General features: G+C 44.6%; 1 protein-coding gene across 3 annotated transcripts in view; it reads right to left on the bottom strand.

The window, feature by feature from the left end:
* Positions 1-20886, bottom strand: part of enosf1 (enolase superfamily member 1) — a 36986-nt gene that overhangs the window by 12779 nt on the left and 3321 nt on the right. For all 3 annotated transcript variants that reach the window (XM_084322358.1, XM_084322356.1, XM_084322357.1), the window contains 6 exons: positions 20526-20598; positions 18926-18964; positions 18716-18798; positions 13829-13951; positions 7170-7304; positions 108-149 (listed from right to left, as the gene is read on the bottom strand). In XM_084322358.1, coding sequence (XP_084178484.1) covers positions 108-149; positions 7170-7304; positions 13829-13951; positions 18716-18798; positions 18926-18964; positions 20526-20598 — 495 coding nt within the window. The remainder of the gene's footprint in view (positions 1-107; positions 150-7169; positions 7305-13828; positions 13952-18715; positions 18799-18925; positions 18965-20525; positions 20599-20886) is intronic.

The raw sequence follows: 20886 nt of genomic DNA, 5'->3' as shown, positions 1-20886 counted from the left end.
CTGACTAGTAATATAGACGGTAGGCATATGTGTGAGATACATCTGAACTGTGCTATATAAATAAAAACTGATTTGAAACAAAGCTGTAGTGTAGCATCAGCCCTGACCTGTTCCCCTGTCGCCACTCCTATCCCCAGTGGAGCCAGGGCCTGCAACACCAGAACCATGAGTTAGTACAGAGCACAGAGAGGGATGCAAAGAGGACCTTCTCAACCGCTTGTTCAGAACACATATTTTCATTTAGAGGTCTGCAGCTGTCTCATTTATATATCTGCAGCTGTCTCATTTATATATCTGCAGCTGTCTCCTTTAGATGTCTGCAGCTGTCTCATTTATATATCTGCAGCTGTCTCCTTTAGATGTCTGAGGCTGTCTCCTTTAGAGGTCTGCAGCTGTCTCATTTATATATCTGCAGCTGTCTCATTTATATATCTGCAGCCGTCTCCTTTAGATGTATGCAGCTGTCTCATTTATATATCTGCAGCTGTCTGCTTTAGATGTCTGAGGCTGTCTCATTTATATATCTGCAGCTGTCTCCTTTAGATGTCTGAGGCTGTCTCCTTTAGAGGTCTGCAGCTGTCTCATTTATATATCGGCAGCTGTCTCATTTATATATCTGCAGCTGTCTCCTTTAGAGGTCTGCAGCTGTCTCATTTATATATCTGCAGCTGTCTCCTTTAGATGTCTGTAGCTGTCTCATTTATATATCTGCAGCTGTCTCATTTATATATATGCAGCTGTCTCCTTTAGAGGTCTGCAGCTGTCTCATTTATATATCTGCAGCTGTCTCCTTCAGAGGTCTGCAGCTGTCTCATTTATATATCTGCAGCTGTCTCCTTTAGATGTCTGCAGCTGTCTCATTTATATATCTGCAGCTGTCTCCTTCAGAGGTCTGCAGCTATCTCATTTATATGTCTGCAGCTGTCTCATTTATATATCTGCAGCTGTCTCCTTTAGATGTCTGCAGCTGTCTCATTTATATATCTGCAGCTGTCTCCTTTAGATGTCTGCAGCTGTCTCATTTATATATCTGCAGCTGTCTCATTTATATATCTGCAGCTGTCTCATTTATATATCTGCAGCTGTCTCCTTTAGATGTCTGCAGCTGTCTCATTTATATATCTGCAGCTGTCTCCTTTAGATGTCTGCAGCTGTCTCATTTATATATCTTCAGCTGTCTCATTTATATATCTGCAGCTGTCTCCTTTAGATGTCTGCAGCTGTCTCATTTATATATCTGCAGCTGTCTCATTTATATATCTGCAGCTGTCTCATTTATATATCTGCAGCTGTCTCCTTTAGATGTCTGCAGCTGTCTCCTTTAGATGTCTGCAGCTGTCTCCTTTAGATGTCTGCAGCTGTCTCATTTATATATCTGCAGCTGTCTCCTTTAGAGGTCTGCAGCTGTCTCATTTAGAGGTCTGCAGCTATCTCCTCTAGAGGTCTGCAGCTGTCTCCTCTAGAGGTCTGCAGCTGTCTCATTTAGAGGTCTGCAGCTGTCTCATTTAGAAGTCTGCAGCTGTCTCATTTAGAGGTCTGCAGCTGTCTCCTCTAGAGGTCTGCATCTGTCTCCTCTAGAGGTCTGCAGCTGTCTCATTTAGAGGTCTGCAGCTGTCTCATTTAGAGGTCTGCAGCTGTCTCATTTAGAGGTCTGCAGCTGTCTCCTCTAGAGGTCTGCACCTGTCTCATTTAGAGGTCTGCAGCTGTCTCCTCTAGAGGTCTGCAGCTGTCTCATTTAGAAGTCTGCAGCTGTCTCATTTAGAGGTCTGCAGCTGTCTCATTTAGAGGTCTGCAGCTGTCTCCTCTCGAGGTCTGCAGCCGTCTCATTTAGAGGTATGCAGCTGTCTCCTCTAGAGGTCTGCAGCTGTCTCATTTAGAGGTCTGCAGCTGTCTCATTTAGAAGTCTGCAGCTGTCTCATTTAGAGGTCTGCAGCTGTCTCATTTAGAGGTCTGCAGCTGTCTACTCTAGAGGTCTGCAGCTGTCTCATTTAGAGGTCTGCAGCTGTCTCCTCTAGAGGTCTGCAGCTGTCTCATTTAGAGGTCTGCAGCTGTCTCAGTTAGAGGTCTGCAGCTGTCTCCTCTAGAGGTCTGCAGCTGTCTCCTCTAGAGGTCTGCAGCTGTCTCATTTATATATCTGCAGCTGTCTCCTTTAGATGTCTGCAGCTGTCTCATTTATACTGTATATCTGCAGCTGTCTCCTTTAGATGTCTGCATCTGTCTCATTTATATATCTGCAGCTGTCTCATTTATATATCTGCAGCTGTCTCCTTTAGATGTCTGCAGCTGTCTCATTTATATATCTGTAGCTGTCTCCTTTAGATGTCTGCAGCTGTCTCATTTATATATCTGCAGCTGTCTCCTTTAGATGTCTGAGGCTGTCTCCTTTAGAGGTCTGCAGCTGTCTCATTTATATATCTGCAGCTGTCTCCTTTAGAGGTCTGCAGCTGTCTCATTTATATATCTGCAGCTGTCTCCTTTAGATGTCTGCAGCTGTCTCATTTATATATCTGCAGCTATCTCATTTATATATATGCAGCTGTCTCCTTTAGAGGTCTGCAGCTGTCTCATTTATATATCTGCAGCTGTCTCCTTCAGAGGTCTGCAGCTATCTCATTTATATATCTGCAGCTGTCTCCTTCAGAGGTCTGCGACTATCTCATTTATATGTCTGCAGCTGTCTCATTTATATATCTGCAGCTGTCTCCTTTAAATGTCTGCAGCTGTCTCATTTATATATCTGCAGCTGTCTCCTTTAGATGTCTGCAGCTGTCTCATTTATATATCTGCAGCTGTCTCATTTATATATCTGCAGCTGTCTCCTTTAGATGTCTGCAGCTGTCTCATTTATATATCTGCAGCTGTCTCCTTTAGATGTCTGCAGCTGTCTCATTTATACTGTATATCTGCAGCTGTCTCATTTATATATCTGCAGCTGTCTCCTTTAGATGTCTGCATCTGTCTCATTTATATATCTGCAGCTGTCTCATTTATATATCTGCAGCTGTCTCCTTTAGATGTCTGCAGCTGTCTCATTTATATATCTGCAGCTGTCTCCTTTAGATGTCTGCAGCTGTCTCATTTATATATCTGCAGCCGTCTCCTTTAGATGTCTGAGGCTGTCTCCTTTAGAGGTCTGCAGCTGTCTCATTTATATATCTGCAGCTGTCTCATTTATATATCTGCAGCTGTCTCCTTTAGATGTCTGCAGCTGTCTCATTTATATATCTGCAGCTGTCTCCTTTAGATGTCTGAGGCTGTCTCCTTTAGAGGTCTGCAGCTGTCTCATTTATATATCTGCAGCTGTCTCATTTAGAGGTCTGCAGCTGTCTCATTTATATATCTGCAGCTGTCTCCTTCAGAGGTCTGCAGCTATCTCATTTATATATCTGCAGCTGTCTCATTTATATATCTGCAGCTGTCTCCTTTAGATGTCTGCAGCTGTCTCATTTATATATCTGCAGCTGTCTCCTTTAGATGTCTGCAGCTGTCTCATTTATATATCTTCAGCTGTCTCATTTATATATCTGCAGCTGTCTCCTTTAGATGTCTGCAGCTGTCTCATTTATATATCTGCAGCTGTCTCATTTATATATCTGCAGCTGTCTCATTTATATATCTGCAGCTGTCTCCTTTAGATGTCTGCAGCTGTCTCCTTTAGATGTCTGCAGCTGTCTCCTTTAGATGTCTGCAGCTGTCTCATTTATATATCTGCAGCTGTCTCCTTTAGAGGTCTGCAGCTGTCTCATTTAGAGGTCTGCAGCTATCTCCTCTAGAGGTCTGCAGCTGTCTCCTCTAGAGGTCTGCAGCTGTCTCCTCTAGAGGTCTGCAGCTGTCTCATTTAGAGGTCTGCAGCTGTCTCATTTAGAAGTCTGCAGCTGTCTCATTTAGAGGTCTGCAGCTGTCTCCTCTAGAGGTCTGCAGCTGTCTCCTCTAGAGGTCTGCAGCTGTCTCATTTAGAGGTCTGCAGCTGTCTCATTTAGAGGTCTGCAGCTGTCTCATTTAGAGGTCTGCAGCTGTCTCCTCTAGAGGTCTGCACCTGTCTCATTTAGAGGTCTGCAGCTGTCTCCTCTAGAGGTCTGCAGCTGTCTCATTTAGAAGTCTGCAGCTGTCTCATTTAGAGGTCTGCAGCTGTCTCATTTAGAGGTCTGCAGCTGTCTCCTCTCGAGGTCTGCAGCTGTCTCGTTTAGAGGTATGCAGCTGTCTCCTCTAGAGGTCTGCAGCTGTCTCATTTAGAGGTCTGCAGCTGTCTCATTTAGAAGTCTGCAGCTGTCTCATTTAGAGGTCTGCAGCTGTCTCATTTAGAGGTCTGCAGCTGTCTACTCTAGAGGTCTGCAGCTGTCTCATTTAGAGGTCTGCAGCTGTCTCCTCTAGAGGTCTGCAGCTGTCTCATTTAGAGGTCTGCAGCTGTCTCAGTTAGAGGTCTGCAGCTGTCTCCTCTAGAGGTCTGCAGCTGTCTCCTCTAGAGGTCTGCAGCTGTCTCATTTAGAGGTATGCAGCTGTCTCATTTAGAGGTCTGCAGCTGTCTCATTTAGAGGTCTGCAGCTGTCTCCTCTAGAGGTCTGCAGCTGTCTCATTTAGAGGTATGCAGCTGTCTCCTCTAGAGGTCTGCAGCTGTCTCATTTAGAGGTCTGCAGCTGTCTCATTTAGAAGTCTGCAGCTGTCTCATTTAGAGGTCTGCAGCTGTCTCATTTAGAGGTCTGCAGCTGTCTACTCTAGAGGTCTGCAGCTGTCTCATTTAGAGGTCTGCAGCTGTCTCCTCTAGAGGTCTGCAGCTGTCTCATTTAGAGGTCTGCAGCTGTCTCAGTTAGAGGTCTGCAGCTGTCTCAGTTAAAGGTCTGCAGCTGTCTCATTTAGAGGTCTGCAGCTGTCTCAGTTAGAGGTCTGCAGCTGTCTCAGTTAAAGGTCTGCAGCTGTCTCATTTAGAGGTCTGCAGCTGTCTCATTTAGAGGTCTGCAGCTGTCTCATTTAGAGGTCTGCAGCTGTCTCATTTAGAGGTCTGCAGCTGTCTCATTTAGAGGTCTGCAGCTGTGTGCAGCTGTCTCATTTATATATCTGCAGCTGTCTCATTTATATATCTGCAGCTGTCTCATTTATATATCTGCAGCTGTCTCCTTTAGATGTCTGCAGCTGTCTCCTTTAGATGTCTGCAGCTGTCTCCTTTAGATGTCTGCAGCTGTCTCATTTATATATCTGCAGCTGTCTCCTTTAGAGGTCTGCAGCTGTCTCCTCTAGAGGTCTGCAGCTGTCTCATTTAGAGGTCTGCAGCTGTCTCCTCTAGAGGTCTGCAGCTGTCTCCTCTAGAGGTCTGCAGCTGTCTCATCTAGAGGTCTGCAGCTGTCTCATCTAGAGGTCTGCAGCTGTCTCCTCTAGAGGTCTGCAGCTGTCTCCTCTAGAGGTCTGCAGCTGTCTCATTTAGAGGTCTGCAGCTGTCTCATTTAGAAGTATGCAGCAGTCTCATTTAGAGGTCTGCAGCTGTCTCATTTAGAGGTCTGCAGCTGTCTCCTCTAGAGGTCTGCAGCTGTCTCCTCTAGAGGTCTGCAGCTGTCTCATTTAGAGGTCTGCAGCTGTCTCATTTAGAGGTCTGCAGCTGTCTCATTTAGAGGTCTGCAGCTGTGTGCAGCTGTCTCATTTATATATCTGCAGCTGTCTCATTTATATATCTGCAGCTGTCTCATTTATATATCTGCAGCTGTCTCCTTTAGATGTCTGCAGCTGTCTCCTTTAGATGTCTGCAGCTGTCTCCTTTAGATGTCTGCAGCTGTCTCATTTATATATCTGCAGCTGTCTCCTTTAGAGGTCTGCAGCTGTCTCCTCTAGAGGTCTGCAGCTGTCTCATTTAGAGGTCTGCAGCTGTCTCCTCTAGAGGTCTGCAGCTGTCTCCTCTAGAGGTCTGCAGCTGTCTCATCTAGAGGTCTGCAGCTGTCTCATCTAGAGGTCTGCAGCTGTCTCCTCTAGAGGTCTGCAGCTGTCTCCTCTAGAGGTCTGCAGCTGTCTCATTTAGAGGTCTGCAGCTGTCTCATTTAGAAGTATGCAGCAGTCTCATTTAGAGGTCTGCAGCTGTCTCATTTAGAGGTCTGCAGCTGTCTCCTCTAGAGGTCTGCAGCTGTCTCCTCTAGAGGTCTGCAGCTGTCTCATTTATAGGTCTGCAGCTGTCTCATTTAGAAGTCTGCAGCTGTCTCATTTAGAGGTCTGCAGCTGTCTCATTTAGAGGTCTGCAGCTGTCTCCTCTAGAGGTCTGCAGCTGTCTCATTTAGAGGTATGCAGCTGTCTCATTTAGAGGTCTGCAGCTGTCTCATTTAGAGGTCTGCAGCTGTCTACTCTAGAGGTCTGCAGCTGTCTCATTTAGTGGTCTGCAGCTGTCTCATTTAGAGGTCTGCAGCTGTCTCATTTAGCGGTCTGCAGCTGTCTCATTTAGAGGTCTGCAGCTGTCTCATTTAGAGGTCTGCAGCTGTCTCATTTAGAGGTCTGCAGCTGTCTCATTTAGTGGTCTGCAGCTGTCTCATTTAGAGGTCTGCAGCTGTCTCATTTAGAGGTCTGCAGCTGTCTCATTTAGAGGTCTGCAGCTGTGTGCAGCTGTCTCATTTAGAGGTCTGCAGCTGTCTCATTTAGAGGTCTGCAGCTGTCTCAGTTAGAGGTCTGCAGCTGTCTCAGTTAGAGGTCTGCAGCTGTCTCATTTAGAGGTCTGCAGCTGTCTCATTTAGAGGTCTGCAGCTGTCTCCTCTAGAGGTCTGCAGCTGTCTCATTTAGAAGTCTGCAGCTGTCTCATTTAGAGGTCTGCAGCTGTCTCATTTAGAGGTCTGCAGCTGTCTCCTCTAGAGGTCTGCAGCTGTCCCATTTAGAGGTCTGCAGCTGTCTCATTTAGAAGTCTGCAGCTGTCTACTCTAGAGGTCTGCAGCTGTCTCATTTAGAGGTCTGCAGCTGTCTCCTCTAGAGGTCTGCAGCTGTCTCATTTAGAGGTCTGCAGCTGTCTCAGTTAGAGGTCTGCAGCTGTCTCAGTTAGAGGTCTGCAGCTGTCTCATTTAGAGGTCTGCAGCTGTCTCATTTAGAGGTCTGCAGCTGTCTCATTTAGAGGTCTGCAGCTGTCTCATTTAGAGGTCTGCAGCTGTCTCATTTAGAGGTCTGCAGCTGTGTGCAGCTGTCTCATTTATAAATGTCTCCTCTTCACTCACCCTGGAGATGGTAGCGTGTCCCAGGATGTCGTCGGGACAGGTGGGCTCCTCGATCCACAGAGGCTTGAACTCCGCCAGGCTGGTCACCCAGGAGATGGCCTCCTCCACATCCCACCTCTGGTTGGCATCGATCATCTGATGGTAAAATGAATGACCATACGTCATCTAAGTAGAGCTGTCCCTGAAAGCCTGTTTTTGGGATTCGAACTTCGCCAGGGTTTTTCGAAGGGACGTTCGAACAATCGTTTTTAATCACGCAAAGAATTTGCTCCTAAATAAAGTTTACTGGTTCAGTACTGTCAAGTCTTGACTTTAGGCACATATAACGTAGCGCATATGTGCATATTGTTGTGGTTATTAAGAGAAGTAGTACCTACTTACTGGTCACGGGAGGCTTCAATAACGTTTGGATGATAATACATTTTGTGAATACATTTGTTGAAACAACATCTTTGTTGGCCGACGGCTCCTGCTATCTTAACGTTAGCAAGCTAAACGTGTTAGTCTGACTTAATTAACGTGCATAACATACCTGTGTAACGTAAAGTAACTTGTGTTCCACTGGGAAAGTTCAGCATCACTGCATACACTTGGTTTAATCCAAACATCCATTCGGAAACGTTGTATTATGAAATAAGACGGGTGAGTGTGAGTCACTCAACTATTTTTTTTTTGCATGATTGATTCATTTCCTGATAACGTATGACGGTGACCCCTCCTCATCTGACTAGACTGTGTTGTTGTGTCTGTGTTCGTGTGTGACTTTTGAATTATTGTAAACACAACATAGTACTGTGATATTCTGATATATATTCTTCTATTCTTCAACACTCCTCGCCCCTCGGGCAGAGGGGGTGGAATAGCCTCGGTGTTCAAATCCACGTTCCACTGCCGCCTGTCACAGCCGGCAGCGAAGTACACTAGTTTCGAAGTTCAATCTTTTGAACTAAACTTGTCATCCGTCGTGTTCTGTGCCGTCATATACCGCCCGCCTAAATACAACAAGGACTTTTTAAATGACTTCATGGACTTCCTCTCCGGACTGATGGTTAGATACGATCACATTCTCCTATACGGCGATTTTAATATCCATGTGTGTTGCGAATCACATCCCCTGTCGCGAGATTTCCTAAATCTCATTGACTCTCTCAATCTGTCACAGTACCAACGCATGAAAAAGGACACACACTTGATCTCGTTCTGTCATTTGGGCTATCTGTCAATATAATTGACATATGTGCTGCTGCTTTTTCTGACCACTCACCTATTGTTTTCTCCATTAAAATCTCCTGCTCTGCTATTTCCCCTCATGTACCTACAAAACAATCCCGCACGTTTACCTCTGACACTGCTGCCCACTTTTCTGAAGCCTTCTCCAGCTCCCCAATTTGTGTCCTAAATGCAAACAGTGTCCCAAATATCGATGACTATCTCTCCATGTTCAATGAGTCATGCACCGATATTTTAAATACTGTAGCACCTTTTAAAACTAAACGCATAAAACCCCTCCCCACACCCTGGCTAAATGAATCCACGCGTACTCTCAGATGTGCATGTAGACGTGCCGAGAGGAAGTGGAGGAAGGACAGGTTGCATGTATCCCTCCAAATCCTACACAGCGCTCTGTCCATCTACCAAACGGCTGTCAAAACTGCAAAAACAGCTTACATTTCCAACTTAGTCATAGCAAATTCAAACAAACCCCAGGCCCTGTTCAAAGTCCTAAACTCCCTCACCAACCCCCTGTGCCACCCCCTGTCGTACCTTCATTAGCTCTATGCGAAGGCTTCCAACACTTCTTCATCAGCAAAGTCTCTGCCCTTAGATCTCTCTCCCCCTTGCCCCCCTTGTCCCCCCTACCCCCCCTCCTCCCCCCCCACCCACTGCCTGCTGTTTTTGACCAGTTTGCCAATTTTAGACCCATCTCACAACTACCATTTTTATCAAAAATCCTGGAGCGCATAGTCTACATACAGCTACAATCATTCCTTGAACACAACAACATCCATGACAAATTCCAATCTGGCTTTAAACCACGACATAGCACTGAAACGGCTCTCCTCCGTGTCTTAAACGACCTGATTACAGCTGCTGATGCAGAAACTCATCCCTACTATTACTCCTTGACCTCTCAGCCGCCTTTGACACGGTAGACCACCACATCCTTATAGCTCGCCTCGAGCATTACGTAGGCCTTAGGGGCCCCGTCTTAGACTGGTTCCGGTCCTACCTGAGTAATAGGACCTTCTCTGTCCAACTCGGTGATCTCACTTCCTCTGTGGCCCCCCTCACCTGCGGGGTGCCCCAAGGCTCGATATTGGGTCCCACTCTCTTCCTCCTATACATACTCCCCCTAGGCCAGATCTTGGCAAAACACAATATCTCATTCCACTGCTTCGCCGATGACGTGCAGGTTTACCTCCCCTTAAAGCCCACCCAAGGGAAGACGTCAATAGAACCACTGCTTGACTGCCTGGCAGAAATCAAGTGCTGGATGTCCGAAAACTCCCTGACATTGAACGAAGGGAAAACCGAGGTCATTGTTTTTAATAGTGCCCCCCCGCCCCCCCTCATTGACGCACTTGGTCCCCTGGGCCTAAACCTCTCCACCTCTGTCAGGAACCTCGGGGTCATCTTCGACAGCAATTTTTTATTCGATAGACAGGTCAGCGCCGTAGTTAAAAACAGCTTTTACCACCTTAGACTCCTGGCGAAGACAAAGGCATACCTCTCCCAAAGTAACCTAGAGACGGTGATACATGCCTTTGTCACCACCCGCCTCGACTACTGCAATGCTCTGTACACGGGCATCGACAAGTCCCTCCTCCGCCGCCTACAACTGGTGCAGAACGCAGCCGCGCGCCTCCTCACCAAAACAAGAAAACACGAACACATCAGCCCAGTTTTGGCCTCGCTCCACTGGCTGCCTGTTAGCTTCAGGATCGATTTAAAATTAGCACTAAATGTTTTTAAATCATTAAATGGCACGGCTCCCTCCTATCTGTCCGAGCTCCTGCACCGTCACACCCCCCACCGATCCCTCAGATCAGCTGACCAGATGCTATTGGTGGTACCCAGAACCAGGGTCAAGACTAGGGGAGACAGAGCTTTCTCCACCGCAGCGCCTAGATTGTGGAACAGCCTCCCCCTCAGCGTACGGACTGCCCAGACCGTACAGGCTTTTAAATCACTCTTGAAAACCTACCTGTTCTCCTTGGCCTTCCCCCCTACTTAACCACCACTAGACCCCTGGCCCTTCTATCCTCTTTGTTTTACTGTGTCCTACCAGTTTTTATTACTTTCATTGCTTTATTATGTTTTTAATCCTATATCTTGCACCATATTGTTTTGTTTTTGTTGCTTTCATTGCTTTGCTATGTTTTTTTTTCTTTCTTTTAATCTTATACCTTGCCTCACACTATTTTGTTTTTATCAACTTGCTTGTGAAGCACTTTGGTGTCAGCTGCCGCTGCCTGGAAATGTGCTATACAAATAAAACTGACTTGACTTGACTATATATGACATTCTGATATATATATATATATTTTGTGTAAAATAAAAAAAAATTGTTTTAAACGATTTTCTTTTAAATTAAAATAAATACAAAAGCGGAGGTTCGAACCCATTAATTAATTCAAATGTGTGAATGGTTAACCCTCTGTAGTGTTGTAGTGAAAGGTTAACCTTCTGTAGTGTGGTTGTGAAAGGGCTAACATTACTCCAGACAAGTCAGGGTTGTAAAACATTTATCAGATGTGTCATTTTGGATGGTTGTGGGACGGTAAACAGGTGTAACTGTGCCTTTTATCGTCGGTGAGCCTGTGGTCTGCCGTTTTTAAGCACGTTACATAAACATATATTCATCAATGGAGTTCATAGCTACATGATCAGCCAGTGCAAAGTTTACTAGCAGTAGTAGAGCAACAAACATCTCATCTCTAGTCAACAATCTGCTATAGTAAGAGATTGATCTGATAGTTATAAGATACCCAACGTTAGTTACAGTCGGTTGCATTTGCTAATGGGCTAGATATAGCCTCAATTCAACAAGTGGGCTTATGTTAACAGGAGGAGTTCCCAACAACCTGTTATCTAACATAACGTTTCTGCACGTGTGTGTCTCTCTCCCTCTGTGTGTATTGATTGTGTGTGTGCCAAGCCAACTTGCCAACAAATGTTTTAGGGAACGAATGTTCATGGGCTTCTAGCTAACATAACATTTCTGCACTGGTGTGTGCGTGTCTCTCTCCTTCTACACGCACCTGTGTGACAATCCCATCCCTCTCCTACAGGTGGACTCAGGGATATACCTGGGTATCTGTATTAACATGTCTGTCATTCACAGCCTGGCAATCAGACACACCTATTCAAGTGTGTCAGGAGGAGGAGGCACACCTGTGTAAAAGGACTGGGCCCTCATGCATCAACGTGTTCTACGCACAGATCTGTGCGTAACCCGTGCGTACGATCATTTCTAAGCAAAGAGTGGGATTCATCAATTTCGATTTGAACTTGACTTCGTGCGTACATCTACGCACATTTCAGACCTGGCGTACCTAGCTCCCAGTGGTAGAATATCGTTACTACGCATAAGCACTCCTCAGTCCTGCATTAGTTCCAAGGCGGAAATAAAGTCACTGGCGCGTGTTCTGTATGACCCCCGTGATTCATCATAGTTCATTGTGAAACAGCGATATTAGTGTAATTATGGTCAAAACCCTATAAATAGCATTTGGAATAATAGATCTTTCTCTCAGAATGAATGCAGCATGTCATATATGTTACGATGAATTGAAAATGGGGGACCCTGATGTAAACAAGACGAAAGTCTTTCTCTGGTCTGCATCCCCTTAACAATTGTATGTATTGAGCTGTACTGTACTGTACCCATTCTGCAATCTGTTAATAAAGTTCTCATTCATTCATTCATTCATGGTTTATATAGCGTTATCGGAATATACGGGGTGTATGCTACTGACTGACTGCGCTCCGCGTAGCTTGATTGATTGATTGATTGAAAAGTTTATTAACAGATTGCAGAATGGGTACAGTACAGTACAGCTCAGTACATACAATTGTTAATTGGGGATGCAGACCAACTTTCGTCCTGTTTACATCAGGGTCCCCCATTTTCAATTCATCATAAATCATAAAGCTCAACTCGTTATTATTTTGCGCACAGACCGCCGAAACACGGGAACGTTTTGATTATATTTAAAAGGCTTTACGTTAAACGAAACAAGTGGAATTTCGAAGCTGTAAGCAGAATAAGTCATATGAATATAGTGTTCTTCCCCCTTTTTACTGTACAAGAAAGAATAGAAAACGCATTGCAATGACACCATGCAGATAGTGGACAGACTATATGATGGAATTCAAGTTCATGTATTGAAAGGCAGGATACATCATACATGCAGTGAGATTCATTGTTCTTGTATATGCTCTCGTATTATATTGTTTATATAGGCTACCCAATACTGACATCAAAATAGATTGTAGTAGTATGCCTCTAGAAATCATGCAGCAGGTAGAAAATTGACGGGAGATCCATCGCGATTTGGAATAGAATTGAGGAGAACTTTAATCCGTGGGTATTAATCAAACAACACGGGAAAAGGCAGTCATATTCCAGCGCGGTCTTTATTAGCCGACAACAAAATAGATGCCTCTAAAAATCATATAGCCAATCGAACACAACTAATAAAGGCATTCATATTGTACAGCACGGTTATAATGACACACAACACAACCAACGCCAAACAGTGGTCAACGAACGGTCTTTATTAGTATTTTGAGCTGTCCAGGCAGAATTGCAGCAATGGTCTTAGGGAGCCGTTGATATCTGACATCACCGTTTACAAATCCGCCTTTTATTTATCCACCTCCGTTACGAGGACCTCCACCTCGGTGTCTGTGTAGTTTCTCTTTTTCGTTCGCTTTGCCATCCTCCAACATTCCACGCACAGGGATTCCCTCATGGTATTTGAAGGGGAGGGCCTGACCATATTTGGTTGGTCGGGGCGGTTTTGGTATGCAAATACGTGAAAGCGTGCACGAGCTGCGGCGCAGGGCCAAGGTGGGATTCATCATGACAGGTGTGCGTAGAGCCTGCTTACGCACGTGTGATGAATGCCGACTTCCCTGTGCGTGCGCTAGTTCTAAATTCCGTGCTTACGTGTGGAAGTAGGTCAAGGTCAAAGTCCACGTTGATGAATGAGGGCCCTGGCTTCTCCATTTTGGCTGTCTCTCTCCTCCAAGCTGGTCATGACATTTTTGTTTTGTTTGGTTTGTTTGTTTCTCGTCTTATCACTTACACGCACCACACACTGACTCCTCCATGCACTCACTAAATTACTGATCCACTCATTCTTTAATTACTTTGTTTGTAAATAGTTTATTAGCATAATTAAATAACTTTTCTTTAAAAAAATCCTCAAGTACTTGTGTGGTCTCCCTTGTTTTGTCTGTACCCTGAGTTTGGTTCATGACACCTGTGTGTCTCATAGTCAGCTTTAGTGAACTGGATATGGTGTTTACATGCGCCAACTCATAGACGAAATACGCAAGTACGGTATTATTCACAGTATCACAGTATTATTGTACATGTAAACGCTTGCATTGACCCAAACAAAAACAATATCTTGAGGGATAAGACATACCAAGGTGTTATTGGGTCCAATCATCTGCCTTATGAGGCGGCACCTGCGTGTGTCATCCTGAAGGTCAGCCCCGACCTTCACCTTAAACCTGGTCCACCCACTGTTCAGAGCATCTGTACACAGCTTCAACACACACACACACACACACACACACACACACACACACACACACACACACACACACACACACACACACACACACACACACAAACAGTTTTTTATGCCTTTATCTGTCAATCAAAGCCATTAAGTATTAGCATGCTAACGCTAACAAACACACAAACGAAAAACTGACTGACAGACACACTGACCACTCTCCAATTATAGTTATTAGCATTAGCATGCTAACGCTAGATGGTAATAGGAACCAAAGGAAGGGTGATAGAAAGGATCTTAGAAAGCATAGGAAGCATGTTAGGAAGCATGTTAGGAAGCATAGGAAGGATGTTAATTAAAAAAATGTCCCCTTATTTTTCTCCCATCCCAATTTCGCCTCGCCAATTCTCCCTTCAATTCTCCCCTCCCCTGTCTCGAACGTTGCTAGACTATGCCTCCCACTGGTCGGCTGCAGTGAGGACCAAGCCTTGCATCACATGTCCGCCCCGCGTGAACACTTAAGGCAACCAACTTGCACTTCCGCGTTTCTCTGATTGGCCGAGCGTGCGCATGCGCATGAGCCGCGACGCGCTCCTCAGAGGCAGGAATACTAAGCTCCCCCTTAAGCTCCAGGAGAGAGGAGGAGAGAGGCTGAAAACCCGCAGTTCTTGCCCGACTGATGGGAGCCGAATCCCGGATCCGATTTGTCTGATGAATACCCCCAAAACATGGAGGTCCCGAATGCGTGTAGCTTAATCCCAGCGGAAGAGTCGCAGAACGCTTCCGCATTCTTCGCCGCACGCCAGTACGGTAATGCGCATTTCCTTTTCCTTCGCCCAGGCGAATGAGATCCCCGCTTGGTTCGCCGCTTTGGTTCATATTAATCACATATTAACACGCTTTGGTTCATATTAATCACATATTAACACGCTTTGGTTCATACTAACGCGCCATATTAGCACACATATATACACGTGATGGACGCAGCAGGCGATCATATTAATCACATATTAACATGCTTTGGTTCATATTAATCACATATTAACGCTAACGCGCCATATTAGCACACATATATACACGCGATGGACGCAGGCGATCACTGCTACTGTTATTCAGCCGCGCCGAGGTACATGATTGATTGATATGTACTTTACATATTATCCAAACGAGGACAACGCAGCTGTCAACTGTACTTTACATATTATGGAATACATGTATATTATCGCGACGCGATTCACTCGCTGTCAACTATACTTTACATATTATGGAATACATGTATATTATCGCAACGCGATTCACTCGCAACGCCATAATGTTATTTCCCTGTACATTGTAACGATAACACAACGCAGCTGTCAACTTTACTTTGTAACATTGTTCTTTCGGTCATTCATAAAATTGATTGAATGAAATTGATTGAATGAAAATAACAGATTGCAGAATGGGTACAATACAGTACGGCTCAATACACACAATTGTTAAGGGGATGCAGACCAGAGAAGTGAATTTCCTGTGAAAAAACATTTATTTTTTACAGTAAGTTACACACACAAATGCTACATTATGACACATTTGACAAAGAAAGTATATTTAGATTCAAAGACTATTTTAATAGCTTTCTTTGAATACACGGTTTCTCTCCTGTGACGTACAAATGCATGTACCTCGGCGCGGCTGAATAACAGTAGCAGTGATCGCCTGCTGCGTCCATTGCGTGTATGTGATTAATATGATTAATATGAACCAAAGAATATGAACCAAAGCGTGATTAATATGAACCAAAGCGTGTTAATATGTGTCGAACCAAGCGGGGATCTCATGCGCATGCGCGCGCGAGCACCTCGCGAGCACCTGGGCGAAGGAAAAGGAAATGCGCATTACCGTACTGGCGTGCGGCGAAGAATGCGGAAGCGTTCTGCGACTCTTCCGCTGGGATTAAGCTACACGCGTCCCGAATGCATGGAAGTATTGATTGCGCCGTAACGAATCATTAAAAAAAGATACCGTTAACTGGAATATGTTGTGCCTTTACAGTGACTACATGCATGTAGTCACTGTGTGTTGTTGTAGCCACTGGGTAAATCGTGATTTTTTTATTTGTTTGTCATGACAAACCAATTACATAATCCAACATATGTGTAAAGACACAACATATTCCAGTTAATGGTATCTTTTTTTAATGATTCGTTACGGCGCAATCAATACTTCCATGCGTTCGGGACCTCCATGTTTTGCGGGTATTCATCAGACAAATCGGATCCGGGATTGGGCTCCCATCAGTCGGGCAAGAACGGCGGGTTTTCAGCCTCTCTCCTCTCTCCTGGAGCTTAGCGCTCGGCCAATCAGAGAAACGCGGAAGGCGCTCGGCCAATCAGAGAAACGCGGAAGTGCAAGTTGGTTGCCTTAAGTGTTCACGTGTCCCCTCCGGTACACGAGGAGGCAGCTGTCGCATCTTTTCACCTGAACAGCGCGATCTCTCAGTGGCGAGGAGTAACGCGTGGGAGGCTCACGCTGCCCCCGATACTTCCTGATTCTGCTGTACAGGCGCACCAACCGACCTGTAGGAGTCGCTGTCCACAACGTCCAATCCCCACCCACCGGCTTTCCCACCCCTAACACTGCCAATTGTGTTAGTATGAACGACCAGCCAAGCCGGTAGCAACAGCGAGAGCTGGGCTCGAACCCAGCATCTCCTGCGTTAGTGGCGAGCACCTTACCCACTGCGCCACTTAGCCGCCCACAAGTATATTTTCTGAAAGTATATATATATATATATATATATATATATATATTAGAGCTGGGCCGTTAACGCTATACTAGTATCGCGCGATAATATAGTTAACGCAGTAATCAAAAAAAAAAACAAAAAAAAAAAAAATACATTTTTTTCTTTTTTTTACATTTTTTTACCCAGGGTAGGTTCGCTGAGCACAGATGCTCTTTTTCAGGAACGCCCTGCTTCACATTCACACAGTTCCATTCACACCTGGGAGCTGCCCAGTACAACCACAGTTGACACCATTGGCCACTGAGCAACTCCACTGGAGCAGTTGATTCAAGCCATGTCACATAGTTCAAGTTTGAAATGATTCTTTCTGTTTTGCTCCTGAGAGTGCTAGATACTGTACTGTACTGGTAATATTATTTATTTGTGTTAACTTCTGAATAAAACAACTTATTAAACACAAGTACATCTTATTGAACATTATTTTGATATTTCATTACCAATTATCATAGCAAACAGCTTTTTCAAACAGTCTGTAATGCATTTTGGAAACGGGAGATGGGCTCATGGTGTAATGGGCCACCTGGCCTGAGAAACATAAGGAGGAAAGAAAAAGTAAGGACTTACTTCTGGTCATTATTTGGGTAGAACACACATATTTTGAATGCCTTCGGCAGGTTTTTTTTTCTTTCTTTTTGAGCCATTTTAATCTAGATTAATCTAGATTAAATCCAGGATTGCAGATAGATTAATCTAGATTAAAAAAATTAATCTATGCCCACCTCTAATATATATATATATATATATTTTTTTTTTATTGATCTTTTTCCCCCTCCTTTTTCCTCCGATTTTCTCCCATCCCAATGTTAGTCGTTATGCCAATTCCCAATCCCCTTCCTGGTCGCTGCGCACTTACCCCCCACAGTCGGTCTGGGAGAGTGGAGGCTACCACGTGCTTCCTCCGACACACGTCCAGCCAATCAACCGCTTCTTTTCACCTGGCAGCGCGGATTCTCACTGAGAGGGCGTAGCGTGTGGAAGGATCACACTATCCCACTTAGATCCTATCCGCGCTTAGCAGGCGCCCCGACCGAACTGTAGGAGTCGCTGTTTACAATGACCCGGACCCACCCCGCCGGGTTCTCCCACCCTCTAATACTAACCCCGGAGCTGTGAGCTGGATTCGAACAGGGGAATCCAGCCGCTCCGGGGTTGTTGACGAACGCAATCTCCGTTACGCCACCTGACCGCCTGAAAGTATATTTTGTATACTTTTTATGTATTTAGAAAATATACTAAAATTATGAATAGATGTATTTAGAAAATATACTAAAGTTATGAATAGAAACCACTTAAGTTGTACTTAGTGTGTTAAAAATTATACTTAAGATGTGTTTAAAATATATTTAAATTATACTTTTGATGTATTTTTGGTTACTTTTGCTAACCAAAATAGTACACTTTTATAAGTTTACTAAAGTACAACTTAAAGGGGCACATTGCCAATGTTCAACTTGATCCTATTGTTCTGTTGTGAGGAGGACATGTGATAATAAACTCATTCTCTGTCTTGTCAGCTGAATCTGTACCCCGAGAAATTCCTCCGGGTGACGTCACAGAAAGTTCACTAGAGGTCTGCTCTCCTCTCTGTGACATCATCCGGAGGAATTTCTCAGGTTTTTCTCGGGTTTGGCGCCCAACGTTCGGCGAGTTAACCCGACTTATCTCGGGTCTGGTGTCCAATGTGTTAATATATAATATACTTAATATACACTTAATAATATACTTAATATTTGACTGGTTGGTTCTTAGGTTTCCTGGAGTTTGATCTGAACTAGGAAAAACAGCCTTTTCCTTTGATGCTTCCAACTCCTGGAATGCCCTCCAACTGACTCTGAAGCTGAAGCTTCTTCCTTATTTTGCTGCATTTAAAAGTATGATCTCTGACCTATGTGTGTCGACTTGTCTTAGCTGATTTTATTTTCTTATTTATTGTGCCTATATGTATGAATTTGTTGATAAACTGTGTCTTATAAAAAAATATTTGATTGTAAATCACAAGAGACCTGTGTGAGTTGCTGGTCTGAGTATCCCAGCCAGGCACAGGACGTGGTGTAGGCAGGATAGCCTTCTGTCAGCATCTGTTCCTCTGGAAGAGAGCGGAACAGAGGCCACACACACTACAACCTCATCACCTCAATCTGGATTCAAAAGGCAAGGAACCATTTCAGCAACAAAATCACACTCGGTTAAATGTCTCCCTCTAGGGGGCTCACCTCTCTGCCGCTTTCCCTCCTGAGCACTAGTGAGTATGTCTGAGAGAGAGACAGAGAGAGAGAGAGAGAGAGAGAGAGATAGAGAGAGAGAGAGAGAGAGAGAGAGAGAGAGTCAGAGAGAGAGAGAGAAAGACAGAGAGTCAGAGAGAGAGAGAGAGACAGAGAGAGTCAGACATAGCTATATAGAGACAGCCAGATTGATTGATTGATTGAAAACTTTAATTAACAGATTGCAGAATGGGTACAGTACAGTACAACTCAATACACACAATTGTTAAGGGGATGCAGACCAGATACATATATATATATAGATGAACAGATATTACATTTATTTTATAATAATAATAATAATAATAATAATAATAATAATAGTTTACATCATTGGTATATAATTTCATTATTTATTTTTTTTCCATTTGACACCGGAAATGCCACTCTGAAAGAATTAAAAAGGTCCACGCACGAATAACATGCACGCGCGAATCAAAAAAGCTTATCAAAGGCCGACGTCACAACAGGTGCATATTAATGAGCCGAATCTAAAAGCTTATCAGACGCTAGCACGGCCGTGACGTCACTTCAGGAAACGTATGCCTTATGTCCGTCCGAGTCATAGATCAATGGTGGCCCACTCGGTGCATCACAGTTAGCCTATAGCTCCGCCGTCCCTGCTACAGTCGGGACCACTACACTGACGTTAGCCTATAGCCCGCCGTCCCTGCGGGTGGTTCTCTCCTCTTTGTGTGCCCCCGTCCCCGCGGGTGTCCCGCGGAGGAGCTTGTGGACGCGACAACAGCGGCGGCCGCAGGGCGCCCGAGCCCGCAGCGCTAGTTAGCTCATAGCTATCGTGTACCACTAGCCTTTACGGGCTCGAGCACCCTACGGCTGCCGCCGCCGTTGCGTCCATGGGCCCCCCGGCAGGGCACCCGTGGGGACGGGGTGTACAGAGAGGAGAGAACCATTTTGGGTCGGCCGTTCATGCCGGCCAGCGAGCCGGATGTCGGGATATGTTGTTAGCACAATAGCTACCAAGCTAAGCTATGTTAGCTACTAACGTTATAAACACAATATGTGTACAACGACACAATGATTTACATTATTACAAATATGGTAACGTGGTTGTGGCTTTTACAAATAGTGGTTAGCTTTAGAGATGGATGGCTATAATCACGGAGCAATAGTGTTAGGTGAAACAGATACATTTTCATTCGGCTAGTAGTAGCAAGCATATATCTATGGTAGCAAGGCTCTCTGCCTGCAGTGCCTGCCACTAGCTGTGTGTGACTCTCAGCGCCCCCTGGTGAGCCCCCTGGTGCCCTGCACCTGTTGTGACGAGATCATTTCGATTACACACGCACGTTATGAACCATTGATTAAAATATCCACGTGCGTGGTGATTGTGTTGGGCAGACAAAATGTTTGTTAAAAACGCTAAAACTGGGTCAATTTCAATACTTTTTTTTCCCTTCTTCATGAAAGTCACCGTTGGCCTAGTCCACATTGTTTATTGAACAAAAATACAACGTGAAGGTTGGCCTTTAAGAGTAGTAGAGCTTCCTGCTCCGTCAGAGGTCTACTGAGCTACAGGACCATACATTACCTAGAGCTTCCTGCTCTGTCAGAGCATCAGTGATGTATCTGAAGTCAATACAAGAGATGATCTTCTTTGGATCCTGAGACAGTCACACAGAAAGAACACGGGAAATGTTACCCTAAAAGGACAGGGTGATGTGGCTAAAATATTATGAGAATTATTTTCTTATTTTTCATGGCATAACAAAATGTGAATTTTATAAAACAAACTACACCGTGATTGTCTGGTCTAGTCCCACCCAGTTTCCATTACAATTTATTTAGTGCAATGTGCAATTTTTACCCTTAAAAGATAAGCATACAAAAAATGTAGGTAAATGAGAAGAATGAATAAAATCATGTATGATGCAATAAACAAATAAATATTC

This window comes from Notolepis coatsorum (assembly GCF_963971535.1).
Source record: "Notolepis coatsorum genome assembly, chromosome: 10".
Classification (NCBI taxonomy): Eukaryota; Metazoa; Chordata; class Actinopteri; order Aulopiformes; family Paralepididae; genus Notolepis; species Notolepis coatsorum.
The sequence above is the reverse complement of the archived record's forward strand: the minus strand, read 5'-3'. Positions and strand labels throughout refer to the sequence as shown.